The sequence below is a fragment of the Colletotrichum orchidophilum genome, assembly GCF_001831195.1.
Source record: "Colletotrichum orchidophilum strain IMI 309357 chromosome Unknown Scaffold_13.1, whole genome shotgun sequence".
Taxonomy (NCBI): Eukaryota; Fungi; Ascomycota; class Sordariomycetes; order Glomerellales; family Glomerellaceae; genus Colletotrichum; species Colletotrichum orchidophilum.
The window spans coordinates 365,564-381,559 of NW_019172969.1; the positions used below are offsets into that span (position 1 = coordinate 365,564).

The 15,996-nt window shown below is 54.0% G+C and overlaps 6 protein-coding genes across 6 annotated transcripts; 2 read left to right on the forward strand and 4 right to left on the reverse strand.

Moving 5' to 3' along the window:
* Positions 1 to 1,597: 1,597 nt before the first annotated feature.
* Positions 1,598 to 3,643, reverse strand: CORC01_02369 (PAP2 superfamily protein; the record flags this gene model as incomplete). Its single annotated transcript, XM_022614019.1, has 4 exons — positions 1,598 to 1,680; positions 1,745 to 3,009; positions 3,071 to 3,287; positions 3,427 to 3,643. 4 exons carry the CDS (start codon positions 3,641 to 3,643, stop codon positions 1,598 to 1,600), a joined length of 1,782 nt encoding a protein of 593 aa, XP_022479517.1.
* Positions 3,644 to 5,642: 1,999 nt separating this feature from the next.
* Positions 5,643 to 7,030, forward strand: CORC01_02370 (short-chain dehydrogenase; the record flags this gene model as incomplete). The annotated part of the gene is made up of 5 exons (XM_022614020.1): positions 5,643 to 5,945; positions 6,098 to 6,275; positions 6,470 to 6,556; positions 6,681 to 6,773; positions 6,882 to 7,030. 5 exons carry the CDS (start codon positions 5,643 to 5,645, stop codon positions 7,028 to 7,030), a joined length of 810 nt encoding a protein of 269 aa, XP_022479518.1.
* A 69-nt stretch (positions 7,031 to 7,099) lies between these two features.
* CORC01_02371 (ThiF family protein) lies at positions 7,100 to 9,531 on the reverse strand (the record flags this gene model as incomplete). Its single annotated transcript, XM_022614021.1, has 5 exons — positions 7,100 to 7,394; positions 7,453 to 7,799; positions 7,855 to 8,862; positions 8,921 to 9,091; positions 9,259 to 9,531. 5 exons carry the CDS (start codon positions 9,529 to 9,531, stop codon positions 7,100 to 7,102), a joined length of 2,094 nt encoding a protein of 697 aa, XP_022479519.1.
* Positions 9,532 to 10,462: 931 nt separating this feature from the next.
* CORC01_02372 (uncharacterized protein) lies at positions 10,463 to 11,622 on the forward strand (the record flags this gene model as incomplete). The annotated part of the gene is made up of 2 exons (XM_022614022.1): positions 10,463 to 11,390; positions 11,450 to 11,622. The coding sequence occupies 2 exons, from the start codon at positions 10,463 to 10,465 to the stop codon at positions 11,620 to 11,622; spliced, it is 1,101 nt and encodes a 366-aa protein (XP_022479520.1).
* Positions 11,623 to 11,875: 253 nt separating this feature from the next.
* Positions 11,876 to 12,527, reverse strand: CORC01_02373 (DNA polymerase delta; the record flags this gene model as incomplete). The annotated part of the gene is made up of 2 exons (XM_022614023.1): positions 11,876 to 12,046; positions 12,105 to 12,527. The coding sequence occupies 2 exons, from the start codon at positions 12,525 to 12,527 to the stop codon at positions 11,876 to 11,878; spliced, it is 594 nt and encodes a 197-aa protein (XP_022479521.1).
* Positions 12,528 to 12,995: 468 nt separating this feature from the next.
* CORC01_02374 (WD repeat domain-containing protein) lies at positions 12,996 to 15,666 on the reverse strand (the record flags this gene model as incomplete). Its single annotated transcript, XM_022614024.1, has 3 exons — positions 12,996 to 13,366; positions 13,419 to 13,964; positions 14,658 to 15,666. 3 exons carry the CDS (start codon positions 15,664 to 15,666, stop codon positions 12,996 to 12,998), a joined length of 1,926 nt encoding a protein of 641 aa, XP_022479522.1.
* Positions 15,667 to 15,996: the final 330 nt, after the last annotated feature.

Below are 15,996 nucleotides of genomic sequence, written 5' to 3' on the forward strand. Positions count from 1 at the left end.
GCGGCGGCTCAGCGGAGGAAGCAACCTGGGGAGAGGGGCGGACGGGAGGTTGGTGACTCCCCCTCAGCATCCACCTGGTCCTCGATGGCTCGGCTGTCACCAAAGTCGCCGAGTGAGGCAGTCCTATTGGCGGTGTTCTCATGCTGATATGGATATGTTACACCACCTTGTCGAGAACGATGTCGCAGAATGATGGTTAGGAATCCGAATCTGAGGTCCGATCGTGGGAACCCCTTATCGGACCGCGCCCGCCTGGAGTCTGGCATCATCAATCGACTCCGCGTTCTCCACGGTGTGTGAGGTGAGGGGTTGGGCAGCTGGAACTGTGAAGATCTGAATTGCACACCCCCACATACGTCCCGACCATGGGAAAGGAGGTTGAGTCGACACCTGAATGAACGTGGACCCGGAGCTCTTGGATTGAGGCCTCTGTTCCAACATCTGCTCCGACAAGACGAGCAGCAGATTGGTGACGTCGATGATAACTACCGACTTCCTGTAATGCTCGTCAGTATTGGTTTCTCGTGAAGGTCTGGCGCTTGCCTCCTGATGCAAAACTTCAAGCATCGTACGTGGATAGGTAATGACGCTGGATCTGGGTGACATGGATCGAACAAGGTGCACTCGTTCAAATACCTTCTAAGAAACCCCTCTGCCCCTTTGCAAACCCCTAATCACGATCATCGTTGAAGCTACTCCGAAGCTCACAGGGCAGCGACACGAGCACTCGGCTCGAAATAACAGTCGTTCATCATGAGCCATCAAGGTTCCCATCGATGCAATGATCACATCAGACAGCTTCGGTTCGCCAGAAAAGGGATGATGGCGGCCCGGGCTGAAGAAGTCTGTCTGTCTGTCATTCGCATCGAATGTCGAGGGTGGCGGAGTTGAGATTGACTCGGCAAGAAAGCTGAGGGGGGACATGCAAGCACGAGTCTGGAAAAACACGCACTAAGGTAGGTAGAAGGAGTATGCTGGCGTGGCTGTCGTGGGTCTCACTCTCTGAGGTGCCTGCTACCCCCCGAAAGGCATCATACCTAAGTATTCTACCTCCCGTCACCTTGCCTGACCTTATCTCAGGCACTCATCAGTCACACTGTAGCTATACCTTAGCCCCAAGCAACGTGCACGTCTCACAGATCAGAGCCAAGGACTGTAGACAATCTAACGCGCTATCAAAGCTTCTTCCCACTCAACTCTGATATCTCTACCTTGGCAAATAAATCACGCAACAGTGCCACCTGAGCTCAAATGACATCTTCTTTCCACCTTGTAACGCCTCGGGAACATTCATATCCCATATCATTACGGGGTGGGGGAGAGCGACGAGTCTGAGAAACCGTCATGAGACAAAATGTTCAAACCCCCGCCTCTGGCTAAATGCAACTGCTAGAAGAATGTACAATACGATCGTGCGTCGTCAAAAAGTTTCTATGCGTCTCTTTCTCTTCCAAGCCCCCCGATCCTCCCATCGGCAGGTCTGCTGTCCAACTGTGCCGATACGCCATGCAAGAAGTTTAATAGAAGAGAGATGTGTGAAATGAGAGGGCGCTCAGGAGGTCTCTGAAATGTATCATTCCCAAGAATGCCAGTCGGTTCAGGCAGTGCGGAGATGGTTCGATCCAAGGCCGATCAATTCGAACATCATTGGGATCAAGCCGACGCCCAGCCATGCAATACCTGCCACCAGCTGTCAGCAAATGTGGAGCAAAGTCGGATCCTGCGGAGAGGGGTGGAACTTTACCTGTATAAACAACCAGTTTGGTTACTACTTCAACATCGTAACGGACTCGGGGGCGGATGAGTCGAAGGAACATTTCCTTCTCACTGATCTCATCCTGCTGGCCGACCCTTAGCTCCACCTCGCCCTTCTCCTCGCTTGGGCTCGCCAACACGCTCCCTGTACCCATCATGCGCTCAAAGTCGTTTAGCGAGTTGCCGTGGTGACCTTGAACACCGGATGTTGTTCCCTTTCCTTCCCAATCGCCGCTCTTCTCCCGGAGCTCGTGCATACTGCCCTTGCTCTTGATGCTGCCGTTGCTGCCGATGCTCTCCCGGCGCCGGCGCTCCCGGTATGCGAGTGTCTCGTACGCATCGGCTGCACTTTGGGGTCCGATCGATACAGAGCGGCCGCGCGTTGTCGGGTGACGAATGGACTGAACCACGCGGGGCAAGTCTCTGACATTGGGAATAAGCGTATCCATCCTCGAACCTGGGTCGATAGATTTGTACATGGACGCCGGTGTGAAGAAACGTCTGGGAAGATTCCACTCGACCTTCTCCAGAAGACGGAAAAGGTGAGGGAGGCCCCTAAGCATGGTCGGTTTCATGACCTCTCGCCATACAAGGATGACAGAGACGCCAAATATAACGCGGGCCAGCACAATGTGCCAGCCCAGCGCACTGAGATCAATGGACTCGACACTATGGGCAGACCCTCTGAATGTATCAATTGAGGTCCGCCCGTACATCCATGTTCCAATCTCGAGACCAATCATGACTCCGGCAAAGGCTACGCTGTCGTCAAAGCAGGGACAGTCGTCTGCGGGCTCAGGATGTATCCTCACGAGGACGATGACAACAAGGGCGGCGATGGCAGGCGCCCACCATGAGCTGCTGTGCATATACGAATCTAGCGGCGGGCCGTGGTAGAATTCGACGAGAGAAATCACGGCACCCAAGACCGAACCTACAACAACGTCGATAAAGCCATGCATACCGCAGTACAGTCGACCGAATACGATGGAAATGGCATAAAAATATGCTAAGCCCTCCAAGACAGTCTTGGTCGTCTCTGGCATGATATTGTCAGGGCTGCGAAGGAGCAATACAGCGTACACGGCCACTGACACGGCATTGGCGCTATGTGTTGATGGAAAGCCGTACTCCATTGCAGCAGATCCAGACATGGTAATTCGGTGTAGCGGCGGGGATAGCGGTCTTGGGAGAGAGAAGAAGTCCTTGATGAAGCCTGTAAAGAAGACGCCCTCGGCTAGGATGTGGATAACACTGTGAGGCCGAAGCTAGTTAGATATATTCCATGCGCCTCTGCACAGCAATTTTTGCTTACCCTTTGCCAAAAGAGGCGTACCCGAACCAAAAGAGCATGGGCAGACCGATCATGAAGAAGGTATGAGTACCGAGATTGGCCGTGATGGCAAAGTAACTATCGAGCCACGGGGTGCGCATCGTTTCCTGCAGATAGGCCAAGTAGGGTGTCTCCCATCGGATCAGTGGCAGCAGCCACTGCCGCAGTCGGTATCGCCATGGTGGGAGCGCTCTCTTATCTGTGAACGGGCATGGTCAGCTCAAAGCTTCAGGGATTGCATGCGGGCATGGCGTTTCGGAGCCCCCGCGATGCGCCAGACTCTAGACAATGTTGTCTGGTAGTACGTGAGACAAGGCTGAGAGAATGTAGCAGCGTACAATGATTGAGGCTTCTGAGGCCCGCATCGGGGGCGTCGCTGGGGCCCATGACTGTGATCAGAGGCGGGGTGGGGGCCTCGGCGACAGCAGCTGGGTCGGCAAGGATTGGGTTCGTGACGGTAGCGTCGCGGCGCTCCGGCAGGGGATTCGGCGCGGCTGCGGCGCCATTCATATGGCTAGTCATCAGGCGGTGTCGGAGGTCGTGGTCGTGAGGCATACGGCCATTCGTTATCTCGCGGGGTGCTGTGGTTCGCTTCTAGTCGCGTTGGCTGCGTGTGGTGAGTATTGGTGGGTAGAGTCGCAGGATCGGAGGGGGTGAGGGAAGTGGTCGATGTAAGGCGTTTAGGATGGAGGGGAAGCAATTGCAGGAAGGGCCGGTGAGCGACTGCGCATTCGGCGTCGATGAAGTCGCTAGGATTCCGAGGAATGAGGGCTGTGCTTGCAAGAGTGAGGATCGCCAGCGACTGGATGGTTGTGAGTAGGCCGCGGGAAGTGAAGTTTGACGTCGAGGGTGCGTGAGGGAAACGATGGAAAAGCACGGGAAATTTGCAGTGGCAGCAGTGGTGGAGGGACTGCGATGTTGCTGTTGCGTTTGCGCCACCAACGGGCGTGGGAACCTGTAGCTGGAACACGAACTGGAGCCACTGTCGAGGTGTGGTGAGCAAGGTACATAAGGTAAGGTACCTTGAGGTAAACGAGGTAAGGTACTCTGGGGGCGGCACTCTTGGGACGCTTGGTGAGGCACTTTGGGTAAGGTATCTTCAAGACTGGGCGATGCCACAGGAAACAAGCATAGAGGTCATCAAGAGGCAGGTGGAAAGAGCCTCGGGTCAAAGGAGACGGCGGGATTCAAGAGAAGAAGAGTAGGTATGTAAGGTGAGGTAGGACAATGAATTTGGGTCGGAAGGGTCCCGCGCTAAGGGTAGCGTTGGAGTCAGGCGTTGCGAACATGGAGGCATCTCAGATTGATCGGTACCTGACAGCAGCAGCAGCAGTAGTGACAGACTGGAAGACACCACCGCCAACACCACCGCCACTCGAAGCACCCGAGGCTGCCCGCACATGGACAGGAATCGACAACGGCGGGGGCGCTCGCCTTAGCTCTCCCGAGTATCCAAGTCGCCAATAACCTTTCACAGGCTTCGGGTACTTTGTTCAATGCACCCAACCCGCGGACCTCCACTCTCCACCTTCTTTGACAAGATTCCCCGTTTCCCGTCTTTGTGCCACCACCACCACCACCATCACCACCATCACTTCATTACATCGTACAGGCGAAGTTGGGAAGCATTACACTGGTCCATCACCACATCGTTCAACATCCAATTTGAGGTGCCTCGCAAAGACCTCGAGGGACATCACATAGGCACGAGACCATGGCCGTCAAGTCGGCCTTCTCTTCATGCACCAGAAGGAGTGGAGTCCACTGGCGGCACCTCCTCAATGGACGGGCATCTGTCTCACCATCAAAGAGCTTGAAATATGAGATGACGAAAAGAAGTGGAGGAAATGGGGCGGGTGCGAGCCAAATGAAGGATAGGAAAGCACCACCAAGCCTCGGCATCAGATTCCTCCATAGATTCCTCCCAAACAATAGAACCAAGCGTCAGACAAGAAAGCACCACCGCAAATAATGCCATTGTAGCACACACACGCACCTCTTGTCCTCTTTGCGAGCGCACATACATAGTACAAACATTAGCCCAAGCTGCCTCAACTCGAACAAGCATCTCCCTAGAATCAACAGCTTTCGCTCTCGTCTCATCCTGTTTTGGTCTAATCCCGCATGCAGTACCACCCTTCGCCAGAAAAGGGATTTTCAGATGTCCACGGGCATTCCGCATTTGCATTGAGCGAATCCGAGAGCCCCTTCTTTCTGCCTTTCGAGAATCCTCATCGCTTCGGTTGTCGTCTTCAAGCTCGAGGTATCTGCCCAAGGTACCTTCTCCAACCTAGAAAGTTACGCGGAGATTTCCATGCAGAGTACAACAACACCCCCACCCAAATTCTAGGCTGAGACATTTGGCATCCTAGACATTCTACACGTCCAAAGCTCCAAAGCTTCGAAGCTCCATAGCTCCAAAGCTCACTTTCCACAATACCCTCCACACGAGGAGCATCGCACCCAGCCACATCATAGAAATTGTAAACATCAGAAACCCCTTTCCAACGAATCATACCGCAGAGCCACAATCAAGCAAATCAAAACCGCCACCATGTCCGGCGCCCTCCTCCCACTCCGTGCCCGGCACTGCCTCGTCACCGGTGCTTACGGAGGCATCGGCGCCGCCATCGCCTCCCGCTTCGCAGCCGAGGGCGCCCTGGTCACTCTCCTCGGCCGCAAGGAAGACAAGCTACGCGACCTCTGCGCCCAGCTCCCGCCCTTCCGGGACGACCGCCTCTCCCCTCTGGCAGCCGCCGTCTCGTCGTCTCCGTCCGAGACGAAACCCTCCCATTCCTACGCCGTCATGGATATCTCCGCAGACGGTCGTGATGAGGCTGTCCTTGATGACATTTGGGTTTGTCTCTCTCCCCCAATCTTTTACACAGTCTCCTTCTATCAACAACACATCACAGTACTACACCTAGAGAAACAAGGCTAGCTAGTTACTCACTCCGTCAAGAAAAGACACATCAACTAACAGGGACATCCCCCGTTCTGCCTCTTCAGAAACGAACAGGCCAGATAGACGTCCTTGTCAACGCCGCGGGTATTGCGCAATTCCAGCTGTTGCAAAACACCTCCCCACAGGCCGCAAGGGAGCTCGTCGACACCAACCTCATGGGCACAATCTTCATGTCCAGGTACATGGCCCAACGCATGAAGCGCAGACGCGCAGACAGGGATGGTAGGTCATGGCATATTACATACACCACGCATATTCGCTCTTCCCACCCTTTTCCCACACAACCGATTTGCCACACACGATCGATCCGATCGCAACAGACATCCGCACAGATGCGCCAGTCTCATGCCAACGCCGCATATACACACACATGCACTGCATCGACAGCCCCGCTGACCACTCGGTCCACTCTTCAGCATGCATTATCAATGTTGCTAGCTTGCTGGCCGAAAAAGGTAGCCCCGGCACAAGTGTCTACGCCGCATCAAAGGCCGGTATTATTGGTATGTTCTTTTTTCTCTTGCTTCTTGTCTCATACATCGCGGGGTCGCCGCGGCTGTATCCTTTGTAGCCCCTCTCCCCAATTTAGTGAAGCAAGTCTAACACCTGCGTGACGCCCTTCTAAAGGCCTCACCCACGCCCTCTCCGTCGAGCTAGGACCACTGCGCATCAGGACCAATGCTATCGTCCCTGGCTACATCGAAACCAACATGATTGCCGGTAAGAGACCCTCTACATGTCTCTCGATTGCAAGCCCGACTTCAAAGGACCCCTTACACCAAAGTCCTTGTTTAGGTAGGCCAACAGCTAAAATACAAATTATCACAGCAATGTCGAGGGAACCCCTCGAGAAGAGGATACCACTGGGCCGCTTGGGGCGGCCTGAAGAGGTCGCTGATGCCGCTGTCTTTCTTGCGCAAAATACTTACGCCAACAACTGCATCCTCAACTTGGATGGCGGGCTCAGCGCTGTCTAAGCTGGCGTGCAGCTGCCCATTGAAGTTGAAGGGACACCACTGACTTGGAGGAAATGGACCCATGCACAATCAGTCGTCGTCAATGACAATGGCTCCACCGGTCGAATCGTCCACGAGGACCACGTCGTCGCTGCTTGTGGTAGCGACTACCTTGGCTTTCTTCGCTTGGATCGGCTCGTCTCCGTCATCCGGTCGAGGCCGCTTGAGGTTTGCTAACTCCTCTGACGCCTCAACAGCGGGCTTGCCGTTCTGCTCACTCAAGCCGTTCGATTCGGCGGGTGCCTCCTTCTTCGGCTTGTGAGGGATCTCGGGCTTCTTGTCCGCGACTAAGCCCTGAATAGGCTTGTCGGCCAGGGGCTCCTTGCTGTGTGGGGGTTAGCTGATGATCCACATACGAGCTTTAAATAGACAGATCAACGTACGATTCCTGGATGCTGATGACGACATTGACGAAGGGCTCGTCATCGTCTTCATCAATGACTGTGAGAAAAGAGTCCTCTTTGATCCCAAGCTCACTGAGCTTCTTGGAGAGGTTCTCCGTCTCATCCGGGTCATAGAGTGGTCCGGCGTCATTGTTCAGGGCGAACTCCTTGTCCCCGTAACCAAGCTCCAGGCGCACAAAGTCCTCGACGAGATCCTTGAGTGTAGCTCGAGACATGTCGACTGTAACGCTCGTCTGATATACGCTGCATACCGGGCAATCTGGGTTAGGACCGCGGTACTTGCTCGAGTTGAGCAGACGGGCAGGGTTGTGAGGAGAGATGAACACCTAAACAGACATTAGACTACCAAACCGGCCAAGACGAATAAAGTTTCGACCTTACCTCCTTAGTCTGAGTGAAGTCGCCTCTCAGCACCTTGAATGATTGAAGGACACACAGTCCGGCGACAATGGCATTGGTTGTCGCAATGGCAGGGATGATATTGCCAGCCATCTGCTTAATATCGAAGCGCGACTTCCTCTCGATGCCGAAAATGGCGGATCGAATATTTGCGCTAGAAGTCACAAAGTCCAACGTGTCCTCGTCGTCCTTGTCGAATGTGATCAGAGGCTCAGGCCCGGACGCGTCTTTGTGTGCTTTCTTCAACTCTAGCATCCGTTTGCTCAGACGATCCAGGCTGTCAACGAACACAGCAAAATTCTCCTCCAACGTCCACACCTGCTGTCCACCCTGCAGAATAGCCTCCTTCGAGGCGAGAGCTGTGGCCGACTTATCTGACAATACCTTGTAGTCGAGGGCCTCAGGTTTCCGTCTAGACTTCCACATATCCTCCATCGACGCAAGTCGCACAATATCGGTGGTGAAGACCTTGTCGAAAAGCAATTGTGGGAAGGCATCCGTACCCAATGATTCGCGAATCGTCCTCAGAGCTGCAGCTTCCTTCTTCAATTCCTCAATCTCTTTGGCGTTCTCGGCATCGGCCGAGTTGTCGAAAGCGGACTCGTCTTCGCTCGTGCCGAAGATTTCGTTGAGGAGATAGCTCTTGCCCCACACGATGCAGTGGATGGGTTGGCTTGGGGTGCTTCGGATAGTGCAGACGGGGAAAGACTTGGGCGTCTCTTTTGGCGTGCAATCATAACATGCTGTAACACCCTTCTTGATGACCTGTACGTTGCCATTGAATCCCGTCGTACCGCTCTCGATGAGAGGAACGTCAGCGGCCAAACACATTCGGTTGACGTGCCGTCTCGCCTCCAGATTGTCGAGCGCATTGAAAACGATGTTGAAGTCACGGAACCACTTTACGTTGAATTGCGGATCCTTGATGTTCGCATGATGCGCGACAATCTTGACCTTGGGGTTAAAGGGCTGCGCCGCGTCCTTGGCGACCTTTATAAGTCAGCGTTACAATTCTCCTAAACCTACGTCATTGCCCCGGGAACCATACCAAAGCCTTGGACTTCTTGATGTGTTCGTATCGGAATAGGAATTGTCGATTGAGATTGCTCAGGTCGATTGTGTCGAGGTCGACGACGTGGACTTCGCCGAAACCCGTGAGCACGATATTCTTGAGAAGTTCGCATCCAATACCGCCAGCTCCAACCATAAGAACGCGCGCCTGCGAGATACGAGTTAGCCCCATCGGCTCTCCAATTGAATCAAAATCCATCGTCGCAAAGAGTTGGGCTGATTTTGGAATAAACTAGGGATGATGTGTGATGCAAGCCGCGATGGCAGATAGGTCGCGTGGTCCGATGCGCCGGGTTCGACGAGGTTGCGACGTACCTTTTTCACGTTGGCGTTCAAGGAGCCGCCGAGCGATTGCTGGAAAAATCGATCACGCGTCTGCACGCCAGGAGGTCGCTGCTGCTGAGGCTTCTGTTGCTGTTGTTTCTGCGTCGTTTGCGCAGGCCGTTGGGCAACTGGTGCGGATTCCGTTTGTGCTGATTGTTGGTGTTCCTGTGGTGATGGTGGTGGTGCCGCCGCCGTCGTGGCGGGCGCTGTCGCCTGTGCCGCAGTTGCTGCAGGTGCAGCTCCTGCTTCCGCGGTGGTATTCATCGGCTCCGTCAATTGTAGTGTGGTTGAGGAGTCCGTTCTGTACGTCGCCGTGTCAATCGATTGTGAAGGGAGGAAGTTGAGGCGATCATGTAATTGGGAAGAAGAGTGAGGGGGATAATAAGCCGCGCCAGGCAGGATGGAACGACGACGGCGGGTGGTTTCAGCACGGAGCGAGGCTGCGAAGACGAAGGTTGAGGATTTCCCTTAGGTTAGCGGAAGGAACGATCGCCTAGCACTGATTCCAGCCAATACCGGTAGCCGGTGACGAGATCCTGCAGGGATTGGAGCTGTTGGTTCCTGGGGAACTTCCGCGCTCAAGTCCTGATTGGCAGATAAAGGCGGGTATCTCTCGCTTGCAAGTGGGAGCTCGCTGAAGCACGCTGTATCCTCAGCGGCCGAATGCATCCTATAGCCACCGTGAAACACTGGACGGACGCCTGCACCCGATACCCGATAAGGTAGGTAACCTTGGAAAGTAAGGTAGCGAACCTGAAGCAGGCACCCAGATCGGCCTCGCTTGCCCACCAGCGAAGGTTCGTTGGGCCTCCACCGGTTCCTTGGGTCCTCTAGTAAGGCCGCGTCTTATCCTCTCTCACGTGGGAAGCAATTGGTTGGATGTTTAGCATCGGGGTTCACATATGTCCTTGGAGTGACGAGATCGCAAGTCATTCGGAGGGGCTTCTAGGATAATCGCCGCTTGTAATTCCGCCTTGGTCCAACAGAAAACAAACGGGTCAGTGCAATATGGGTCTCTTTACCGCCTAGTCCAAAGTTCTATCCTGCCTCATCGTCCCCTCCGTGAAAGACCTGCATAGCCGGCTAGAAGCATCTACAGGTGCAGCCAATTCTAAGGCCGTATTCCTGCGGCTCCTAGCAGACACCAGCTGCAGCATCTCGATAACCCAGGGGCACCCCCGCAGGCTCACCGACCATGTCCGACGACGAGCCCGACCTCGAACTCCTGGCCCTCCTCCGCCAGCGGTTCCAGGGGAAGCTCAACATCGACGATGAGCCTGAGACGGGCGTCCTCGAAGGTGCCGAGTTCGTCTACGACAATTCCATCGACGTCGCCATCGACATGAGGGCCACAAAGAGGGCCGCGGCTACCATCTACGCCCAGATGGAACAGAAGAAGTACTCTACCTCCACCTGGGCAGAGCATGAGCTTCACCCCAAGACCAAGGATGAAAGCACTGCCGCCTTCATCTTCACCATGGACCTGCTCAACTTCTGCTTCTGGTCGGAGAAGCCCGAGGACGAGAGATACGCCGTCGAGTACCGCGGTAAGACCTGGACGGGCTACTGGAGCATGGTCGCTTCGCTGCAGCGCGCCCTCGATGAGGGCATCCCCATCACTAGCTCCGACTTTTGGCAGAGCGAGGACGAGTGCAACTTGGAGGTCCTGAGGCACGTCTTCCGGTCCAAGACGGAAGAGGAGATGCCTCTTCTTGAGGAACGCCTGACATGCTTGCGGGAAGCCGGCACCGTCTTGTATGAGAGGTACAACTGCAGCGTCACAAAACTCATTGAGGCCGCCAACGGCTCTGCCGCAAGGCTAGTTAACCTGCTCGCCCGCGATTTCGGCTGCTTCCGCGATGAGCACAAATTCGACGGTCGTCGGAAGCCGGTGAGAATCCTCAAGAGAGCGCAAATTCTCGTGGCCGACATCTGGGCCTGCTTTGGCGGTGAGGGCATCGGGGCCTTCAACGATATCGACAAGATTACCATGTTCGCCGACTACCGGGTCCCGCAGATCCTCAGCACTATGGGTTGCCTGTACTATAGCCCCTCGCTGGCGACGGCTATCACTGATAAGCGAGTTATTGAGAGTGGATCGAGGTTAGAGTTGCAATTGAGAGGTGAGCCAGCCTAACGACAACGATTCCACCCTTCGATATGTTTGCTAACTAGGAGATAGCGTGCAGTATTTGGTGCGTTGAGCTCATCAAGCGGGAGATCCAAAGGGACCACCCCGGAACGAGCGTCAATGCCGTTTTGATCGATTTCTTTTTGTATGATACCATGAAGGAACTGGAAGCCGCTGGCACAGAGACAATAGGACACCACAGGACGCGGAGTATATGGTACTAGAGCAGCTCGATTTATTGCCGAGATGGAAGGCTTTGAACACCTCTGATAAGGGGTATAATTCATGTTCGCTGTTGTCCGTCTTAGAACATCCCACGCGGTTATTTACAGCAAATTCTCGTTTCGCATCCCTCGTGTTTTGTTGCTGCGAGTTGTAGACTCAGAGAACCGATCCGTCAAGCCGCCGCTGAGAACGCCAAACTCCATCTGCTTCATCGTAATCACACACTTCCTAGGTAATTTGAGCTCCTTCATATCATGCGGCTCCAACCGCGGTCGAGTTCATGAGCTCGTCCAAGTGAGCCCGCTCGGAAGCGTGACTTTTCTTCTCCTCCTTGAGCAGCACCGCAAGGACCTCAATCGGTGGGTTGAGGCCCAGTCTCTCAGCGCGCTGCCAACGCTTCGTACGCTGGAGGCCGATGCAGGGCTGCATATTGGATTGCGTCAGCACCCAATTTCAGTTTGCAATTGGAATGACGACTTACACCGTACTGAGAGCTGACATCGAAGTATCGCAGAACCCTCTCGGCCAAACTCACGTCACTCTGATGCACCCTAGGCGCAATGCGTTGAGCCTCGACCGACTTCCAGTACTTGTTGATCTGGGCATCGCTGATCTTCTCGGCCCTCATTTCAGCCTCCGACTTTTCAGGAACTTCTTCCCTGATGTCCACCTCCTCAATCTCAGGGGTCGCAGATTGCTCGATCTGGATCTCGTCGACATCTTGTTGCTCCTTGCTGGTTGGCTTGGCGAGATCCGATCTATCAATGGCAGAGGAAAGACCAGCTTTCTTGGTGTCCTTGGGTACGGGCTTCGAGACTCTATGAGAGAAACTGATGGTCGATTGGCCTCGTGCCGGGCCAGGTCTGGCGCGGCCTCCTCCTGTTGATCTCCTGGTGGTTGGCATTGTGTGATTTGTCTCAGGTACAAGGGTCTAAATGGGTGCCTGTGAAAGTATAAACTTTGGATGGCTAAGTTACTGAAAGGGGCGATATTGATCACTGTACTCTGCTGAATCTGGGATATCTCTGATCGAAGGTGAATGCTTCAAATATTGTCGCCAAACGGTGTCGCCAAACGGTATTGTCGCAATGTCATCAGTGGACCACAGCGCTGGTGTGCAGTGAATGACGAAAGAGGTAGGAAGGTAATTAGCAGGGGCTTTAATTTGGCGGGGCAACGCGAGGTTGGAGCCAAAGCACGTGTTCTACTGTGTTTTTTGAGTAATGCGCACCGTATTTGACACTGTTCTCATCAACGTGGTTGTTCGTTTCGGCTTGTCTCTATCGTCCATCATTGGATCTACCGCGGGAAAATTATCATATTCCAGGGTATTTTAGATGCACTTCGGTTTTTTCTTTGAAAACCCTTTCCTTTATGCACCCGTGGCTTCTCTATAAAACGAGATGCTTCTGTTGGCGCCCGCTGTACAGAAAGACTCGTTCTTCCCCGTCTTTGGAAGCCACTTGACAGCCCACAGAGCCTTGTCAGTCTCGCTGTGCGTCGCGACGCAGGCGCTACGCTCTATAGACCAGACCTTGACCTTGCCGTCCATTGCTCCGCTGAGCAGGTACTCGCCAGTGTCGTTCCAGTCAACGGATGTAATCCATGAAGCGTGGCCAGTCATGTTGCCGACTTGCTCGCCATTCTTGATGTCGTAGAGCGCAATAATGGATGAGTCGCCAGCAGCAGCGAGTCTTGTGTTACCGGGAGAGAATGCGACAGAGCGGACAGATTTCACCAGGCCTAAAGGGTTTTAATAAAGCATCGTAGTAATTGGACCCTTGGGAAGTGTTACCTGGTAGTGAAAATAACAACTTTCCGTTGTCGTTGTTGAAGACGTAGACAGCACCATTCTGGTGGCCACTTGCAGTGTACCGTCCATCACGGCTCAAGTCGACTGACAAGCCAAAGCTTCCCGAGCCCGGGCTTCCCGTCTCGTACTCTCTGATTTTGGGCGTACCTTCTTCGCCAACGTCCCAGACATTCACGCGGCCGTCGTATGTCGTTCCCGCAAGGAATTTTCCATCCTCACTAAGAGCAATGGCCCAGACCTCGCCAGCCTTGGCTGCCTTGTTTGTGATCTCCGAGTGCAGCTTCCACTCGCTCGTGTCCTTGTTGATGACCCAGATCTTCACCTCGCCGGCGAAGCCTGCACTTGCAGCAACAAGACCATTACGGGAGGTACAGATGTGGTGGCAGCCCAGCTTGTGTGCACCGCTGAGGGATTGCGTGATTGGGATGGTAGGGTCGGCGGTATTATGGATGTGAAGAGTCGACGAGCCGCTTGCAGATAGGATAGCTCTCGGGGTAGCGGCAAGACTGAAAATGTCGGTTATATGGGCTAAAGTTGCTGTCTGTTAGCAAGACGAAGCTCTGGGGACGTGGTTCGGAGGGTTCTCCAGCTTCAGCTGCCAGGTATCTCACCATTGTCCACAGTGTGTGTGGTCAAATATTGTTTCGACTGAATGAGTTAGCTTCTATGGCACAGAGAAGAAGACAATTGAGGCCGTACCATGATTTCCAGCCCATGTGAAGCTCGTACCGCTGTGGTTGATGCGCGTTTGAGAGTGGTAAGGTAATGAACGCGATACGGTCGGGAAGGTGGGGGCTGACATCACACATTTGCGTAAAAAGACCCATGCAAAGAGCAGCCGCCCGGGGCACTGCAGGAGGGGCAATGGAGGGGCACCAGCAGGCACCCTTGCTTGGTCACATCAGCACGCCTACCTCGTTCAACTCCATTCTCTCCGTCCTTTCTTCCCAGTATCTCAGAAATCATTCTTTCTACACAGGACTGGCTCATATTCACCGCAAAGTTATGACCAGGTCTCGATGAAGGTGGAACTTACCTATGACAACCAATGCTATCTACGGTCTACCTGATTCTACACTCCGATAGCCCTCGAGTCCTTGTTGTACATCACACAATGGTTTCTATCAACGCCGTTTCAAAGAAGCAATCTGTAGCCCTCGAGCCTGTCAAATTACCCAGCGAGACGACTTCAACCTTCTGAAGAAATCGCTTCCTGTTCACGGAAGAACTCAACCATTGTAATGTTCTGACAGTAAAGAGCCAGCTCGTATGGCGTCAGGCCAGAGATGCAGGGTTCGCCAGATTCTTTGGCCCCGCCCGAAGTTGTCTTTGCCCGCAAGTCAGCCCCTGCTTTGATCAGCTCCTTTGCAGTAGGTATCATGGTCGCGTCTTGCTTTTGCTGGGACAAACGTCGAGGGTCCGACGGATCAGGGTGCCATCTGCGCGAGTAGCAGGTCAGGTGCAGCGGCGTCCACCCGCGAGGACCTGGGGCGTTGGCATTCGCGCCACGTTTGAGAAGGAGTTCGGCGGTCTGGCTGGCTCGCACACCCCACCTACACACGACGTGCAGTGGCGCGACGCCATTGGCGTCAGTGACGTTGGGGTTGGCGTCGTGGGCCAGCAACCACTTGACGGCCTGGTGCCGCCGGTTGACGTCACCATACGCCGCCGCGAGCAAGGGCGTGCCAAAGTTGTATGTCTTTGACCTTGGCACTCTAGGGAAATTACCGAAGGAATTGTCTACACGTCCGTAGTTCAGCATATCTATCGGAGTTCCCGCTTTCTCGAAGGCATAGTTGACTGATGCGCCGGCCTTGACGGCTGCTTCTAACGCACGGAGGTTGCCGTTGAAGCTGGCCCATCGAAGCGCATACCAGTCGTCTTCTTGGCCGCTTCTCTTGTACAGCTCAACTCTCAAGATCTCGTATAGCGCCCTACATGATACGGTTAGGTTTTTGACGTTGGTGATACCGTCAAGAACGTCCGTTGGCGTTGGCTTCTTGGGGTCTTCGTAGAAATAGTCCTCCACTATTTCTAATTCATTTGAATCGGACTCCACCTCAGTCTCGAGTGCACCGTGAAGCGTCGAATGCTCGATCGGCCTTGGCTTCGGTGGTGGGCCAATGGCTCTGACAATTTGCAGGACGAGCTCCGTTGGGATAGGAACGCCAGCCAGACCAGTGGTTTTGGGACCGTCTTGAGATGACTGAGGTGACTGGGGTAATATCATTTCGTAATCTTGGTTCTACAACAAATTCGTACTTACTAGGTGAAGTTTCCGTTCTATTAACGTCTATGCGGTGCCCATTTTGTTGTGTCAAATTTCCGTGTGTGTCTACTTGCGACCTATTGTTGACCTGGGAGGCGTTGGTTAGAGTTTTATATAGCTTGTAGTCCGTAGACACGAGTAAGCGGTGATCATGTCTATAGACTGACTTCTCACAATGGACTTGTGATCGCTCCTTTGCTCACTGATGTTGATTGTGGCTTGTTAGATCGCACGACTTCATTGTTGCTTTGGAACTGGCCCCTGTTGTCTAGTTGATCAGTTGTGATTCGC